Source organism: Aotus nancymaae, unplaced genomic scaffold (assembly GCF_030222135.1).
Source record: "Aotus nancymaae isolate 86718 unplaced genomic scaffold, 86718_ANA_hifiasm-v0.15.2.pri h1tg000072l, whole genome shotgun sequence".
Classification (NCBI taxonomy): domain Eukaryota; kingdom Metazoa; phylum Chordata; class Mammalia; order Primates; family Aotidae; genus Aotus; species Aotus nancymaae.
In genome coordinates, this window is record NW_026988487.1 from 12456890 (window position 1) to 12474302 (window position 17413).

The 17413-nt window shown below is 45.8% G+C and overlaps 1 protein-coding gene across 2 annotated transcripts; it reads left to right on the top strand.

The window, feature by feature from the left end:
• Nucleotides 1-10153: 10153 nt before the first annotated feature.
• On the top strand, nt 10154-16902 carry ZNF232 (zinc finger protein 232). Of its 2 annotated transcripts, none has more exons than XM_012460544.3 (4): nt 10154-10683; nt 12957-13431; nt 13710-13836; nt 16132-16902. In XM_012460544.3, the coding sequence occupies exons 1-4, from the start codon at nt 10661-10663 to the stop codon at nt 16812-16814; spliced, it is 1308 nt and encodes a 435-aa protein (XP_012315967.1). In that variant the 5' UTR covers nt 10154-10660; the 3' UTR covers nt 16815-16902. The 2 variants fall into 2 exon arrangements, with proteins under 2 accessions (XP_012315967.1, XP_012315966.1); XM_012460543.3 differs by having other exon boundaries at nt 10576-10683; nt 16105-16902.
• The last annotated feature ends 511 nt before the right edge of the window (nt 16903-17413 follow it).

Below are 17413 nucleotides of genomic sequence, written 5' to 3' on the forward strand. Positions count from 1 at the left end.
AATCTTGTCTTCTTAGTCCAGTGACAAGTTTAAATCTGGGGGAAAAAAAAACCCTGTGTTTTGGTCAAAGCATTGGTTTATTCAGAGGAAAAAAAGAAAAGAAAAGACGAAAAAACTAAAGAAAAAAAAAAAGCTGTGAAAAGTAAGGAGTGTAGGCCAGGCATGGTGGCTCACACCTGTAATCCCAGCACTTTGGGAGGCCAAAGTGGGCGGATCACAAGGTCAGGAGTTCAAGACCAGCCTGGCCAACATACTGAAACCCTGTCTCTACTTAAAATACAAAAAGTGACCGGGCATGGTGGGGTGCACCTGTAGTCCCAGCTACTCAGGAGGCTGAGGCAAGAGAATTGCTTGAACCTGGGAAGCAAAGTTGTGGTGATCTGAGATTGCACCACTGCACTCTAGCCTGAGGCAACAAGAGCAAAACTTCATCTCAAAAAAATAAAAGAAGTCAAACTCTTTTACGTGTCTTTACAGTGCTGTACAGTGAGAGCTAATGTTTATAAGGATAAGCAGGATACTTAAAGAGATTTGAAGGTAATTTAATGCAGTGGTTTCCAACTTTTTAACCACCAAGGCCCTCTTTTTATTCCCCCTATGTCCTGTGTTTTAAAAGATTAAAAAATTATGTTTATGAAACTGCATTTATTAAATAATTATTTTTTTATTACATAAAGGCATCTACAACGCAAATTACGCTTCTGACTGGCACCATGTAGGCAGACCTAGGTACTAAAATTACAGCCAAAAGCAAATAATTTAACATTTTTATTAGTCTTTTTATCCCTTTTGAGGGCAAATGTATCATCTGCGTTAGGCTTTTTCAAATATTAACTATTACTTGCAAACTTCAGATTGCAAACTAACCAATTCACCTCTGATGCAGCTTCAGTCAAACTAAGGGTACTGGGCTTCTGAAAGGAGATTGAAACTTTTGTTACATTATGGAATGTTTTCAACTGTGAATGTTGAAATGAAAGTTTTTTTTTTTTTGAAACGGAGTTTCGCTCTTGTTACCCAGGCTGGAGTGCAATGGCGTGATCTCGGCTCACCGCAACCTCCGCCTCCTGGGTTCAAGCCATTCTCCTGCCTCAGCCTCCCGAGTAGCTGGGACTACAGGCGCGCGCCACCATGCCCAGCTAATTTTTGTATTTTTAGTAGAGACGCGGTTTCACCTTGTTGACCAGGATGGTCTCGATCTCTTGACCTTGTGATCCACCCGCCTCAGCCTCCCAAAGTGCTGGGATTATAGGCGTGAGCCACCGCGCCCGGCCGAAATAAAAGTTATTTAAGAATTACTTAGCGACTGTTTAATATGTGCCAGGGGGCATAATTCGATGGGGCTAAAGAAGGACAGTTGTTGTTCAAGGAATTTACAGGCCAGTGGGGACTGAAGGAGAACAAAAGAGTTAATCTTTAGATAATCAGATAATTTATGAAATAAAAGCCCAAAGTTTTTATAGGTAGCAGAAACTAATGTAGTAGTGTCCAATGTGTAAACCTGAATTCTGCAGAATAAAACCTGTTAGGGAGCAGTCTACTTTGGAACTTTGAGAAAAGAGCCTAAATGATCAAAGTTTGCCTTCATAAGATTTTAAACAGCTAAAGAACCAAACTCCAGGAAGACCAAAACTGAGGAAAAGTCAGAGTCTGATAATCTCTTTGAGGAAGAGGGGTATCCACTTGTGCCATAAATATTTATTGAGCTGTTTTTTTTTTCCCTTTTTGAGGTGGAGTCTAGCTCTGTCACCCAGGCTGGAGTGCAGTGGCGCAATCTCAGCTCACTGCAACCTCTGCCTCCTGGGTTCAAGCCATTCTCCCACCTCAGCCTCCTGAGTAGCTAGGATTACAGGCACATGCCAACACCCAGCTAATTTTTGTATTTTTAGTAGAGACAGGGTTTCACCATATTGGTCAAGCTGGTCTTGAACTCCTGACCTCGTGATATACCAGCCTCAGCCTCCCAAAGTGCTAGGATTACAGGCGTGAGCCACCATGCCAGGCCTTATTGAGCTTTTAGTATGTGTTAAGCATCGGGTGCTACAAAGCAGGATGAGCATAAATGGACAACAGTCTCTGCCCTGATGGAGCTTATAATAGTAGAAGATAAACTAATTAGAATCATTAATAAAGTTGCAACCATAGTAAGTGCCAGAAAGGAGAGGCATATGATACTATAGTGAGGTTTCCCCACTTTGGGAGGCAGAGGCAAGCAGATCACCTGAGGTCAGGAGTTCAAGACCAGCCTGACCAACATGGAAAAACGCTGTCTCTACTAAAAATGCAAAATTGCAGAAAGCCTTCCCCAACTAGATCAGACTCGCCATTTCTGCAAATGAGTTTCCTTCCTAACCCATTATTTACCCATGAACTCTCTGCAGTTTCCCAAGAATGTAGGCACTGCCCTCTTGAACTGTGGCCTTTCCATGAGCTGTTCCCTCTGTCAGGATTGCTCCCTCTTTACCTAGCTCCATTATTTTTTAGTACTTGGTATGTGTTGGGTGCCAAGATAAGCACTTAACATCAATTTTCTCTTGTATTTACCTCAGTGAGTGCAACTGTTAACCCTGCTTTATAAATAAGAAACTACGGCCTAGAAAGGCAAATTTGCAAGCCGGGCGCGGTGGCTCACGCCTGTATTCCCAACACTTTGGGAGGACGAGGCGGGTGGATCACAAGGTCAGGAGATCAAGGCCATCCTGGCCAACGTGGTGAAACCCCTTCTCTACCAAAAATACAAAAATTAGCCTGGCGTGTTGGTGGACGCCTGTAGTCCCAGCTACTCAGGAGGCTGAGGCAGGAGAATCGCTTGAACCCAGGAGGCGGAGGTTGCAGTGAGCCGAGATAGCGCCCCTGCACTCCAGCCTGGCGACAGAGCGAGACTCCGTCTCAAAAAAAAAAAAGAAAAAGAAAAAAAAGGCAAATTTGCCCAAAGACCCACAACTAGTAAGTGAAGAAACAAATTCAAATCCAGGTCTACCCGACTCCAAAGCAGTTTTGTCGGTACAGTCTTGGGTCTCCCAATTCCTTCCTGTACAGGCCTCACGTATCTGCTGCCTTTCCTGACAGACCCCTGGTGAGGGTCTAGTGCCTCCATGGGCCCCAGCCATTGTAAGGCAGCAACTGTAACCTGTCGCCCGCCCCACTAGGCTGTGCTCTTGCTGGACAGGGACTAACCTTTTCCTTTTGGTGGGCTCAGTGACTCCAGGTAGACGCCCGACCCTCAGACACCACGCACGACGCCGGCTCACGTGGGCCGGAAGTGCGGCCCCTTCCTCCCGTCCCGGCTTGTCTAGGAAAAAAGGAGGATTCGGTTCGACTTGATGGTGCGCCCTATCCCCAGGAAGCCGGGAGGGGTGAGGTGAGCCGCCCGGAGCCGGGCCGTGGGTGGCGGCGGGCAGAGAGCATCTAGAGCGCGGCCCGCGGCTCCTCGTAACTAGTTGCGGCGGGGGCAGCATGGGCGCGGCCACCGAGGTAGCGCCGAGTGAGGCGAAGACTGATGGCCGCCTGCAGACAAGCTCCCGCAGCGGCCGCGCCTGCGGAGCTGGGCGCCGGGGGCCAGCCAGTCCCGCAGAGCCGCTAGCTGTCCCTTCCGCCTCAGGGGTCTCCGTGCCTGGCGCCCGCTAGCGCCGTCCAGCCCTGCAGCTTCTAGGCCCCCCGGCGCACGCAAGCCGCCCCGGTCCCCTGGCGCTGCCTCAGCCTTGACCGCCGGGAGACTCTCCCTAGCCCGGCGCCTAGAGGACCCGGGCCTCAGTGGCCAAAGGCGGCGCGGGGTGTGCCCGGGCAGTGTCCCCAGTCTACGCACGAGGCCATCAGCGAGGCCCGAGTGCAAGAGAGACAGGGGCTTGCTGAATAAGGAGCTCCTTCAGTGACTGCACGGTTATTCATGGGACCTTCTGACACTCTAAAAACGAAATTTCTCCGGGACTGGATGAGTATTAGGGTGGTGGCTTCTTCAGTTTTGAGCAGGCATCACAAATAAATCCTTCTGGGATACAGAACTGTCTGTTCTTGGGCCGGGCGCGGTGGTTCATGCCTGTAATCTCAGCACTTTGAGAGGCCAAGGCAGGCGGATCACCTGAGATCGGGAGTTCCAGACCAGCCCGACCAACGTGGAGAAACCCCGCTCTACTAAAAATACAAAATTAGCCGGGCGTGGTGGTGAGACCTGTAATCCCAGCTACTCGGAAGGCCGAGGCAGGAGAATTGCTTCAGCCCAAAAGGTGGAGGTTGCGGTTAGCCGAGACCACACCATTGTACTCGAGCCTGTGCAACAAGAACAAAACTCCATCTCAAAAAAAAACAAAAACTGTCTCTGTTCCGTTTTGGGGTTTTGCTTTTTTTTTTGAGACTGAGTCTCTCTCTTGTCCAGGCTGGAGTGCAGTGGCACGATCTCAGATCACTGCAACTTTCACCCCCCGGAGTTCAAGCGATTCTCCTTCCTCAGCCTCCCGAGTAGCTGGGAGCGCCACTACGTCCAGCTAATTTTGTATTTTTAGTAGAGATGGGGTTTCACCATGTTGGCCAGAATAGTCTCGAACTCCTGGCCTCAGGTGATCGGCCCACCTCTACCTCCCAAAGAGCTGTGATTACAGGCCTGAGCCACCACATCTGATCCTGTGTTCCCTGTTTTGAAATAAATTCAGTTAAAAGTCAGGGTTCACTGGCCACGTCTCCTTCCTTCTACCCACCCACCACCCCAACCCCCAAAAGATGCCTCTAGCAAAGAAAATGAGACGTCCTGATTCCTTCCTGGCTCGTTCCAGAATTTTTAGCTTTGCCTTTTGACATGGGATCCTTCTACCTGAAGTCCCCGCTCCTGCATCAGCCCCTAGTTTTCCTCTGTCTTAGCTTGGCTGCCATAACAAAATACCATAGACTGGATGCCAGACAACAGAAATTTATTTTCTCACAGTTTTGAGGGCTGCAAGGCTGTGATCAAGGTGCTAGCATGGTCAGGTTCTGGTGAGACCTCCCTAGCTGCCTTCTCGCAGGGTCCTCACATGGCAGTGAGAGACAGACCCAACCCAGAGCCCTCTGGTGTCTCTTTTTATCGAGCACTAATCACGTCTTGGGAGGGCCCTGCCATCATGACCTCATCTAATTAATTCTCTCCCAAAGGCTCCATCTCCAGTTTTCATCACATTAGGGGTTAGGGCTTCAGTCTATAAATTTGGGAGGGATGCAGTTCAGTCCATAGCATTCCCTTTATTCTAGTTATTATTTTTATTTTTATTTATTTACTTATTGGAGACAGGGTCTCACTCTGATTGCCCAGGCTGGAGTGCAGTGGCCCAATCTTGGTTCACTGAAGCCTCAAACTCCTGGGGTCAAGTTATCCTCCCACCTCAGCCTCCCAAGTAGGTGAGATTACAGGCATGTGGCACCACACCTGGCTAATTTTGGCATTGGTAGTAGAGATGGGGTTTCATTGTGTTGCCTAGGCTGGTCTGGAACTCCTGGACTCAAGCAATCCACCCTCCTCAGCCTCCCAAAGTACTGTGATTACAGGTGTGAGCTACCTTGCCCAGCCTTATTTTTAGTTTTTAAAGACTTTAATTTTTTTTAAGAGCAGTTTTAGGTTCACAGTAAAATTGAGAGGAAGGTACACAGAGATTTCTCATATACCTCCTGGCCCCACACATGCATAGCCTCCCCTATTGTAACATCCCCACAACAGTAGTTCATTTATTATAGTGGACAAACCTACATTGGGACATCATAATCACCCAAAGTCCATAGTTTACATTAGGGTTCATGCTTGGTGTTATACATTCTATGGATTTGAATAAATGTATAATGACATGTACCCACCACTGTAGTATCAAACAGATTAGTTTCTGCCCTAAAAATCCTCTTTGTCTCCCTCCTTTTTGCATATAGGACTGAAATGCTCTGTGTAAAGGCATGGTTCATACAGTATGGCTCAGCTGCAACCTGGGATCTACTAGCCTGGTGCACTTAGGCCTGGCTGTGATGCAGGAGTTAAGGGTTGGCAGCTGGCTATAGCAAGAGCCTAGATCTAGTTAATTTTTCTCAGTTCTCTGGGACCAACTCTGTTTTCTCTGTCTACTTCTACCTTCCCAACTTTTCTTTTTTTTTTTTTTTAAAGATGGGGTTTCGGGAGAGAAATCCAAGATGGCTAATCACTAGCAGCTCGGGATCGTAGCTCCCAGTGAAAGCGCAGAGAACAAGAGGACGCCACACTTTCAGACGAATTTTTGTTGCTCACAGACCAAGAGATTCCCAGCGGAGGAGCCCCACGGGTCTCCAGGGCGACTTTTGTGGCTGGCACAGCGGTTTTGCTGCCGCCTCAGCGCGGCAGTTCTTGGTGCAGGGTTCAGAGATTCCGGGGCAGAAAAGCACCATCAATCTTAACACCGCTGTTTTGGCCGGCGCAGTGGATTACTCAGATTTCGGCACTGGGAATCAACAAGTTGGACCTCCGCTCAGAGACCTAGTTAGAAAGTCGGTAATTACAAAGACAACAGAGGGATAAATATATAATGAAGGGAAGAAACCAGCCTAAAAAGGCAGAGAATACTCAAAATCAGAATGCCTCTCCCTCTACAGGGGATCGCAGTTCCTCATCAGCAACGGAACAAGGCTTAATGGAGAACGAGTGTGTTCCATTATCAGAAGCAGGTTTCAAAAGGTGGGTGATAAGAAACTTCTGTGAATTAAAAGAACTTGTTCTAACCCAATGCAAAGAAACTAAGAACCTTGAAAAAAGGTTTGATGAAATGCTAACGAGAATGGACAATTTAGAGAGGAATATAAATGAACTGATGGAGCTGAAAAACACAACATGAGAAGTTCGTGAAGTATGAAGAAAGGATATCAGAAGTCGAGGACCAGCTCAGTGAAATGAACGAGAAGACAAGATTGGAGAAAAAAGGATAAAAAGGAATGAGCAAAGTCTCCAGGAAATATGGGACTATGTGAAAAGACCTAATTTATGTTTGATAGGTGTACCTGAATGTGACGAAGAGAATGAATCCAAGTTGGAAAATACTCTTCAGGATATCATTCAGGAAAACTTTCCCAACCTAGCAAGGCAGGGTAATATTCAACTCCAGGTAATACAGAGAACACCACAAAGATATTCTTCAAGAAGACCAACCCCAAGGCACATAATCGCCAGATTTATTAGGGTTGAAATGAAGGAGAAAATACTAAGGGCAGCCAGAGAGAAAGGTCAGGTTACCCACAAAGGGAAACCTATCAGACTTACAGCAGATCTCTCAGCAGAAACCCTACAAGCCAGAAAAGAGTGGGACCAATATTTAACATCCTTAAAGAAAAGAACTTTCAACCCAGAATTTCGTATCCAGCCAAACTAAGCTTTACAAGCAAAGGAAAAATTAAATATTTTGCGAACAAGCTAGTACTTAGAGACTTCACCACCACCAGGCCTGCTTTACAAGAGCTTCTGAAAGAAGCACTATACATACAAAGGAACAACCAATATCAGGCTTTCCAAAAATATATCAAAAAGCAAAGAGCATCAACACAATGAAAAATTTACACCAACTAATGGGCAAAACAGCCAGCTAGCATCAAATGGCAGTATTAAACTCATATAAATTCAAATTGGACAAAAAGCCAAAACTCATCGGTATACTGCATCCAGACCCATCTCACATGCAACGATATACAAAGACTCAAAACAAAGGGATGGAGGAAGATTTACCAACCAAACAGAGAGTAAAAATAAACAAATAAAAAGTAGGAGATGCAATTCTCACCTCTGATAAAATAGACTTTAAAGCAACAAAGATCAAAAGAGGCAAAGAAGGACATTACATAATGGCAAAAGGATCAATGTAACAAGAAGAGCTAATGACTCTATAGATCAACAAGACAGAAAATTAACAAGGACATCCAGGACGTGAACTCAGACCCGGAACAAGTAAACTTAATAAACATTTATAGAACTCTCCACTTTAAATACACAAAACATACATTACCACCTCACACCTATTCCAAAAGTGACTACATAATTGGAAGTAAATCACTCCTCAGTAATCGCATAGCATTTCATAGGTTTAAATGAAATATCAGTTGGCTGCTTGTTTGTTATTTTCTTCCCTTATTCCTTCCTGTCTACATCATTAAGTATAATTATTGGTATAAAAGAGGTTTTCGATACCCATTTCTAAACTGCATTCTAGCCTGGGCAAGAAAGCAAAACTCCCATTCTCTCTCTTTCTCTTCCTTTTTCTTCCTCTTCTTCATTCTTTTTTCTTTCTTTCTTAAAAAAAAAAAATTTAATCTTTACAACCATAGAATGAGGTGTAGGCATTCATATTATCCCCACTTTAGAGCTTTAGAGATGAGGAAACTGGCTCTCAGTTTAGTTAAAAAAAAAAAAAAACGGGGTTTCACCATATTGGTCAGGCTGGTCTTGAACTCCCGACCTCAGGTGATCCGCCCGCCTTGGCCTCTAAAGTGCTTGGATTACAAGCGTGAGCCACCACGCCCGGCTCTTTTTTTTTTTTTTTAATTTGTTTATTCCTGTAGCATAAAACTTCCCCCCTTTTCATGCTCTTCAATCTACATCTTCACTCTCCTCTTCTTCCCTTTAACTCCAGGATCAGAAGTCTGGTGAACACAGTGATCGATGCCTGCACATAACTGATAACAGTGCTGACTCAAGTACCAATCTAAATTATGTGATAAAAGAGCTATCATTCATTACAGCTGGAGGCTTAGATCTTAGTCTACCAGAATCCAGAATATTTTTGCTTTAGAGACACAAAATATTAATTTTGTTTTTGTTTGGGTTGAAGACAGTGTCTTGCTCTATCACTCAGACTGGAGTACAGTGGCATGATCACAGCTCACTGCAGCCTCGACATCCCTGGTTCAAGCAAATCTCCCTCAGTCTCCCAAGTAGCTTGGACTATAGGCATGCACCCCCACATGCAGCTAATTTTTGTATTTTTTGTAGAGACAGGGTTTCGCCATCTTGCCCAGGCTGGTCTCAAACTCTTAAGCTCAAGCAATCCTCCTGCCTCGGCCTTCCAAAGTGTTGGGATTACAGGCATGAGCCACCGCAACCAGTGACACAATATTAATAAGAAAAAGTACTTTTGCCAGCCACAGTGGCTCACACCTGTAATCCCAGTACTTTGGGAGGCTGAGGTGGGCGGATCATGAAGTCAGGAGTTTGAGACTAGCCTGACCAACATGGTGAAACCCTGTCTCTACTAAAAATGCAAAAATTGGCTGGGAGTAGTGGCAGGCACCTGTGATCCCAGCTACTTGGGAGGCTGAGGCAGGAGAATCGCTTAAACTCTGAAGGTGAAGGTTGCAGTGAGCCGAGATCCCACCGCTGCACTCCAATCTGGGCAACAAGAGTGAAATTTCATCTCCAAAAAAAAAAAAAAAAAGAACTTTCATTGTGGCGAGAGATAGGTAAATAGTGAATTACCTGATAATCAATGGCACTTTGAAGGAAAAAAGATAATATATCCCCCAACCATGACCGTAAAGATTACAAGATTCTGCACTTCCTGATCCTACTTGAAGTCAGAGGGACTTGGCCCAGTATAAGTAAATTGCAAGGATTTGGAAGAAAAAGGGGAAGGATCTATACACATTTTCAAGGATGCTGTATGTTGGAGAAACAAATTTAATAATCTGAGAACTGTTACTATGATACTACATAGTTGAATAACAATTTTTCTTGGAAAGACTAGAATTAAGCTATTTTATAAAAGTATTGAGAGACTGGATCAATAAATACCCTGCAAATTTGATAGTGAGATAAATTCATTTATTTTTAATTAAAAAAATTTTTTTGACACGGAGTCTCGCTCTGTCGCCCAGGCTGGAGTGCAGTGGCACGATCTCAGCTCATTTCAACCTCTGCCTCCCAGGTTCAAACGATTCTTCTGCCTTAGCCTCCCGAGTAGCTGGGGACTACAGGCGCCCCCCACCATGCCCAGCTCAGTTTTTTGTATATTTAGTAGAGACAGGGTTTCACCAGGTTGGCCACCATCTCTCAAAAAAAAAAAAAAAAAAAAAAGTTAAAAATAAAAAAATATGAATCCCTATTTCCCCCATCCCAATAAAATGAAACCTTGGAATTCTTTTTTTCTCCTCCCCTCCCGCTACGCCCCAGGAATTGTATAGGCCGGTGGTTAGGGAATATTTTTTCGGGGAGGGGACCGTCTTCCTCAGTTGTGAACCCTCTCATCAGGTCTGGGAAGAGGTAACTGGAAAACAGAACATACAGAAGTGTTACCACAGGCCATGTACGAGGCCGGAATTTCTCTGACCTCTGTCCGCCAGCACCGCCCGTTAAAGGTACAATTCCACAAGAGACTCGCCAAACTTGGTGGAGTCAGCCGCTTACAAGGGCTCGCTCTCCACCTGCGCAAGGACTGCAATTCCCAGGGGCCTCCAGGGCACCCGGCCGCGCCAAGTCCAGACGTGCAGGCGGCGCGCTCTTTCCTGCTCCGCTCACGTCCAGGAACCGGTTCCCGGCCTCCCAACCCCTCTGCAGCGCCCACGCGCCTGGGTCCGAGTCCGCGAGCGAAAGCTGGCGGCGCGGAGGCTTCTGGGAGATGGAGGCCGAGGCTGAGAGCTGCGCAGGCGCAAACCCACAGCTGGGGTGAGGGTTGGAAGTGTCGCGGTTCGTGGCAGCGCCCCGATGGAACCTCCTGGTCCTGTGAGGTGAGTGTTGGCGGCGGCTTGCCAGAGGTCCACCTCGCGGCCTGGCTTTTGCCCGTCCCGCAGGCAGCAGCGGCTCTGCAGTGAGCAGGCCTGGCAGGCAGCTCCGCGGGTGTATGTGGAGAGGGGTTTGGGTCGCCCACGGTGCCCGTGCTGCGCTGCCCCCGTTGCGTCACGTGCCGTGGAGGGGGGTCTTGATGTCCCTCTTCTCTTTTCTCGAGATCCTTGGATAAAGGAGTGAAGGGTGGGAGGGGTAGTTGTACCTGGCCTGGACGACAGCCTCCTCCGCAGGCTCCTGGGAGGGCACCTGCCCGAGGCTGGGATAGAGAAGTTCTGCTGCTGGGGCAGCGCCTCTGGGCATCACCCTGGGAGACACGGGCTCTGCGTTTTTCTTCGCGCCTCCTTTGTCTTCTGCCAGCAGTCCCCGTTTGTGCTCCTTTCGCGGCCTCTGGTGCGTCCCAACTCCTTCCCTGTGTGAAAGGAAAATAAAATCTCGGGATCCCAAACTTACTATGCCAAGGGAAAAGTTAAGCTTGGAAACGGAATCACGGAAAAAAAAAAAAAAAAAAAACCTGCTTTTCCTTTTGTTCCTAAACCGATAACTGCAAGATAGAAAGCCACATAACACCCCAGATGATCTGGCAATGGAAATGAACAGCCCATCTTCACCAGACAAGACTAGAAATCGCCCTCCACCCACCCAGAGACAAAGCATATTTGACTTCTTCCTCTATGTCTACTTTGTCTTATGCACGAGACAAATTCATAATTGACTTCCTCTTTGCATGTGCAACATGTGGATTCAGTGAGCTCTAATCAAAGCCTCACAAGAATGTGGCCACTTATCTCACTACCTACCCTCCCTCCTCTTCTCTCCTTCTTCCCCTCCTGCCAGCTTTCTCCCCTTTAAATATTGAAGCCCTCAAAACCCTCTTTGGAAAAAGGGCGGGCCACGGATCCTACTGTGGTCTGTGTGTCCTTTTCCTGGGTGCGTCCTCAACCTTAGCAAAATAACCACTAAATTGGTTGAGACCTATCTCAGATGCTTTCTTGGTTTACACCTGGCAGATTTCCTTGACACAGGTCACTGTATCCAAGACTTTTTCATAGCTGCCCCTTAATTGGGCCCTGGTACAAATCTTCAGCGTTTGAATGAGATCCCACTCCTTAGGGGGGACTTGTATTTTTCTTTTGCTGCAGCTACTACTTCAGAATTTTTTTTTTTTTTTTTTTGAGGTGGAGTTTCACTCTTGTTGCCCAGGCTGGTTTCTCGGCTCACCAAAACTTCCACCTCCTGGGTTCAAGTGATTCTCCTGCCTCAGCCTCCCGAGTTGCTGGGATTATAGGCATGCACCACCACGCCTGGCTAATTTTGTATTTTAAGTAGAGATGGGGTTTCTCCATGTTGGTCAGTCTGGTCTCGAACTCCCAACCTCAGGTGATCCCCCTTTGTCGGCCTTCCAAAGTGCTAGGAATACAGGCATGACCCACTGCGACTGGCCACAGAAATTTTTTAAAGTGAGAGAAGCCATCTCAGAGAAGGCTGGCTCCCCAACACATCCCACCTTGCACTGAAAGCTGCTTGGCTCTGGGTTCTGCATCTGGAAATGGGTTTTGCTTCAAACTAGTTTCTTCCCAATAGTCATTTCTTCCCATTGGCCCCCAGAACTTTTTTTTTCTTGATGTTTTTTTCCTGTTAATGGCATTCATTTAGTTGTATTGGAGAAAACCACTTTATATCTCCATCTCTACCATACTGCAAGTTTCTCAAAAACATTGACTTAGTGCAGCAGAATTCTGGGGAGGAGTGGAAGAGAAACCAGGAGTAAAGAGTATAGTACAGGGTTTGCCTCTTTATGGTGCTGAGTGTATGTTTAATGAATGAAAAAAAGAAGAGAAGCCTGGGCACAGTGGCTCACGCCTGTAATCCCAGCACTTTGGGAGGCTAAGGCGGGTGGATTACCTGAGGTCAGGAGTTCAAGACCAGCCTGGCCAACATGGCGAAACCCCATCTGTACTAAAAATACTAAAAAATTAGCCGGGTGTGGTGACTGATACCTGGGAGGTGCCTGTAATCCCAGCTACTGGGGAGACGGAGGCTACTTGGGAGGCTGAGATAGGAGAATCACTAGAACCCTGGGGGCGGAGGTTGCAGTGAGCCGAGATTGTGCCATTGCATTCCAGCCTGGGTGACAGAGCGAGACTCTGTCTCAAAAAAAAAAAAAAGAAAAAGAAAAGAAAAAAAAGAAGAGGAATGATTTCTTCTTATGTTACAGGGGGCCCTTGCAAGATTCCAGCTGGTATGAGCCTTCTGCAGAGCTAGTCCGGACTAGAATGGCTATATCACTAACAGCAGCTGAAACTCTGGCCCTTCAAGGTATACAGGGACAAGAGAAGATTATGATGATGGAACCAAAGGAAGAGGAACAGTCTTGTGAGTATGAGATCAGGCTACCTGGGAACCACTCTGCCAGTCAAGAGATCTTCCGTCAACGCTTCAGGCAACTCCGCTACCAGGAGACTCCTGGTCCCCGGGAGGCCTTGAGCCAACTACAGGTACTCTGCTGTGAGTGGCTGAGGCCAGAGAAACACACCAAGGAGCAGATCCTGGAGTTACTGGTGCTCGAACAATTCTTGACCATCCTGCCTGAGGAGCTCCAATCCTGGGTGCGGGGACATCACCCTAAGAGTGGAGAGGAGGCTGTGACTGTGCTGGAGGATTTAGAGAAAGGACTTGAACCAGAGCCGCAGGTGGGAAGGGGGATTTGTTATGGGAGCCAGATCAATGACCTTCAGGCTGGACAGAGGGGCAGCAGTAGGGGGAGTTGCCAAGTTCAAACCTCTCTTGGGCCAAGTAGAGCAGTTAGTATGTGTTTCTGTGTCTGTCTGTTCTACCCTCAAGCCCTGAATGAGAAAGAGATTGACTCTAGCTCCTCTTCCTTCCCCTGTGCTGACTCCGAGGAGGCTCTCTAAAGTCTCCTTGGAAGCTTTGGTCCCATATAAACTGAGTGGTGCCTGATCACCTCCAGGTCCCAGGCCCTGCACATGGATTTGCACAGGAAGAGCCATGGGAGAAGAAGGAATCTCTGGGAGCGGCCCAGGAAGCAGTGAGCATCCAGCTCCAGCCTAAGGAGACCCAGCATTTCCCAAAGAGTGGTGAGGAGCAGGTTTCTGTGGGGAGGGAGAAGAGAAAGAGGGATTATAAAGGGCACAGTACCTAGTACCTATAAAGGGTAAATGGTAGTAGGTGCTCAAATGTTTGGTATCATCATCACAGCCTTACTCTTCTTATCTCTTAGGTGAGAGACTTTGCCCATTTCATCACTCATAAAATTAGGAGTAAGAATAACCTACCTCATAAAATACCTCTGAGGATTAAGTTGAACTGGTGTCATATCTGGATATAAAGCCTGGCCAGCATCTCTTAACTTTAGAGAGCCCTAAATCAGGACCAGGAAATAGTTCATTCACATATGCCTTACCATCTCCACTGCACTTAACTCCTAGTCTATAATAACTCTGCCCTGAGCTAGAGGCCAGCCTTGAGATCTTTTTTTTTTCTACTTCCTGAGGCCTTGCAAAACATACTTTTTAAGCCATAAAGCACTCGTATGTGAGATGCAGCCTGTCATCACCTTTACCTACCACCTCTTCCTCAGATAAACAGCCCTATTTGAAACTCTTATATGTGCCCTTACCTTCTACCCTTCAGATTCACTACAAAAACTTACTTCTTGGCCTACATATATACCCGCAAACAACCTCTCCTCTCTCCCAGTGGCAAACACTAGACTTACAGCCTCAGGAGTGTGAACTATCCTTGTGGGCCTCTGCAGCATCATGACCGTTTTGTGAATTTGTTGCTAACCAAGAAGAGTCTACTTGATATTTGGTTTTATACCATAACTTCCCTATTACTATCACCAAACCAAAGCATTTGAAAAATCAAATTCTTATTAGTTACACAGTGGGAAAAAATAGAAATGGAGATTAATTAGACTCTGTCCCAAAAGTATGTTTCTACTTTTTAGCTCTTCTTTCGTCCTTGCCTTTTTTCCAAACTTTTTCTTGTCTCCTTTACTTCTGTTTAGTAAGCCTCTATTCATTTATCAATTTTATTACTTTACTTTCAGAATGAAGCTAGCTATTGTGTGGTTTTTTTTATAGCAAGCATATTTCAGATTGTTTTAAACCATAGCATTTAACCTGAAAAAATCATTTTTTTATTTTTACTCAAATATTCTTGGCTGGGCACAGTGGGTCACATCTGTAATCCCAGCACTTTGGGAGGCTGAGGCCAGTGAATCACTTGGGGTCAGGAGTTCAAGACCAGTCTGGCAAACGTGGTGAAACCCCGTCTCTACTAAAAATACAAAAACTAGCCTGGTGTGGTGGTACGTGCCTGTAATCCCAGCTACTGGGGAGACAGAGGCATGAGAATCACTTGAACCAGGGAAGCAGAGGTTGTAGTGAACCAAGATCATGCCACTGCACTCCAACCTGGGCAAAAGAGCAAGACTCTGTCTTAAAAAAAAAAAAAAAAAAAATTGCTTATAGCCATTACTGGGAAAAAAAAAAAAGAAAAAGAAAAAACAATCAAATGATCTTGAGTTATCTTAAAACAATTGGTTTCTGTTCTCCTTAGGCAATAGAGAACATTACAACAGATAAAACATAAAATGTGCCATGGACATTTAAAAACAAAAAAGGCAATGCACTCTTCATTTTTTTCTATTTTAAGGAAGAGAAAGGCAGAGAGCATCAAGCAGATAGGAGACAGGGAGCTGGAAGTCGTCTTTTCGATAAAGGAGGCAGCTATTTGAGCTTCCTCTAAAGAGGCTATAGATTTATGCAGCTGGGAAATGGAAGGGAAGAGGTGAAGGTTACAGAGCCAGGAAGGGCAGTTTTTCTGCCTTTAGAAACATCCCTTTTCCTAATCCTAATGATTCTTCTTCCTTCACAACATCAGTTGACCACTCCCTAATTTCTTGAAAATATGGGAAATCCTAAAAGAATTGTGCATCGTAATTGCTTTTCTTTTTTCTTTTTATTTTTTTAAGACAGGGTTTCACCATGTTGGTCAGGCTGGTCTTGAACTCCTGACCTCAGGTGATCCATCTGCCTTGGCCTCCAAAGTGCTTGGATTACAGGCGTGAGCCACCACGCCAGGCCCCTTTTATTTTTTCAATAAAACTTCTTTAGTGTTTCACTATGGAAAAATTAGGGGAAAAAAGCAGATAAATGGGAGAAATTAAAAAGAAGAAACCCTCTCCGCTGTGTAGTCCCATCACCAAGAGATAACTGTTGGTAATAGCTAAGTAAATATTCTTCCAATCTTTGTCTCATATATAGCAGTTTTTAAGCATTTGTTTTTATTCCAGAACTGTAAATTTTAATCTAAGTGTTGTTTCTTCATACATTCAGAACAGGTATATTTACATTTTCTGTCAGTTGTTACAGAAGATGGCCCAGTGCCCAAGGACAAAGGATCATTGCCACAACCACCTATTACCGAAGTGGAATCACAGGTGTTCTCAGAAAGACTTGGTACTGACACCGCTACATTTGATGCTACCTCTGAGGGTACCTTAGAACTGCAGCAGAGAAATCCCAAAGCAGAGAGACTGAGGTGGTTCCCTGCCCAGGGGAAAAGTTTCAGACAGATGGTTGTCACCCATAAGGAAATTCCCACAGGGAAGAAAGACCATGAATGTAGTGAATGTGGTAAAACCTTCATTTATAACTCACATCTTGTTGTCCACCAGAGAGTTCATTCTGGAGAGAAACCCTATAAATGTAGTGACTGTGGGAAAACTTTCAAACAGAGCTCAAATCTCGGTCAGCATCAGAGGATTCATACAGGAGAGAAACCCTTCGAATGTCATGAATGTGGGAAGGCCTTCAGGTGGGGTGCTCATCTTGTTCAGCATCAAAGGATTCATTCAGGAGAGAAGCCCTATGAGTGTAACGAGTGTGGGAAGGCCTTTAGTCAAAGCTCATATCTAAGTCAGCATCGGAGAATTCACAGTGGAGAGAAACCTTTTATATGTAAAGAATGTGGGAAAGCTTATGGATGGTGCTCAGAACTCATTAGACATCGGAGAGTTCATGCCAGAAAAGAGCCTTTGCATTGAATTGAAGGGAAGAACGCCTCCAGACAGAATTCTCTGTCGCTCTAATCTACTTTAGGACTGGATCCCATAAAAGTTATAAGCTCCTTAAGATTCTTCCTGTGTCTTTCTTAATTTAGGAAAAACTGCTTACTTCTTAGTTCCACCTGTAGATCATCCCTTCATGTCCTTTGATTAAGATACCGATACCAATTAGGATGCCATTGGCTGCAAGTAGTAGCCAAGTTGTTTTTCTTCTTTGTAGCATGATCTTGGGCAAGATTCTGAACTGCCCAGTTTGCCCACCAATAATGTCTACTTCATTAGAATTTGGTTTTTTTTTTTTTGAGATGGAGTCTTGATCTGTTGCCTTGGCTGGAGTGCAGTGGCACAATCTCGGCTCACTGCAACCTCCGCCTCCCGGGTTCAAGCGATTCTTCTGCCTCCTAAGTAGCTGGGGCTACAGGCGTGCACCACCATGCCCAGCTAATTTTTGTATTTTTAGTAGAGATGGGGGTTTCACTATATTGGCCAGGCTGGTCTCAAACTCCTGACCTCGTGATCTGCCCACCTTGGTCTCAGAATGCTGGGATTAAAGGCGTAAGCCACTGTGCCCAGCCTAC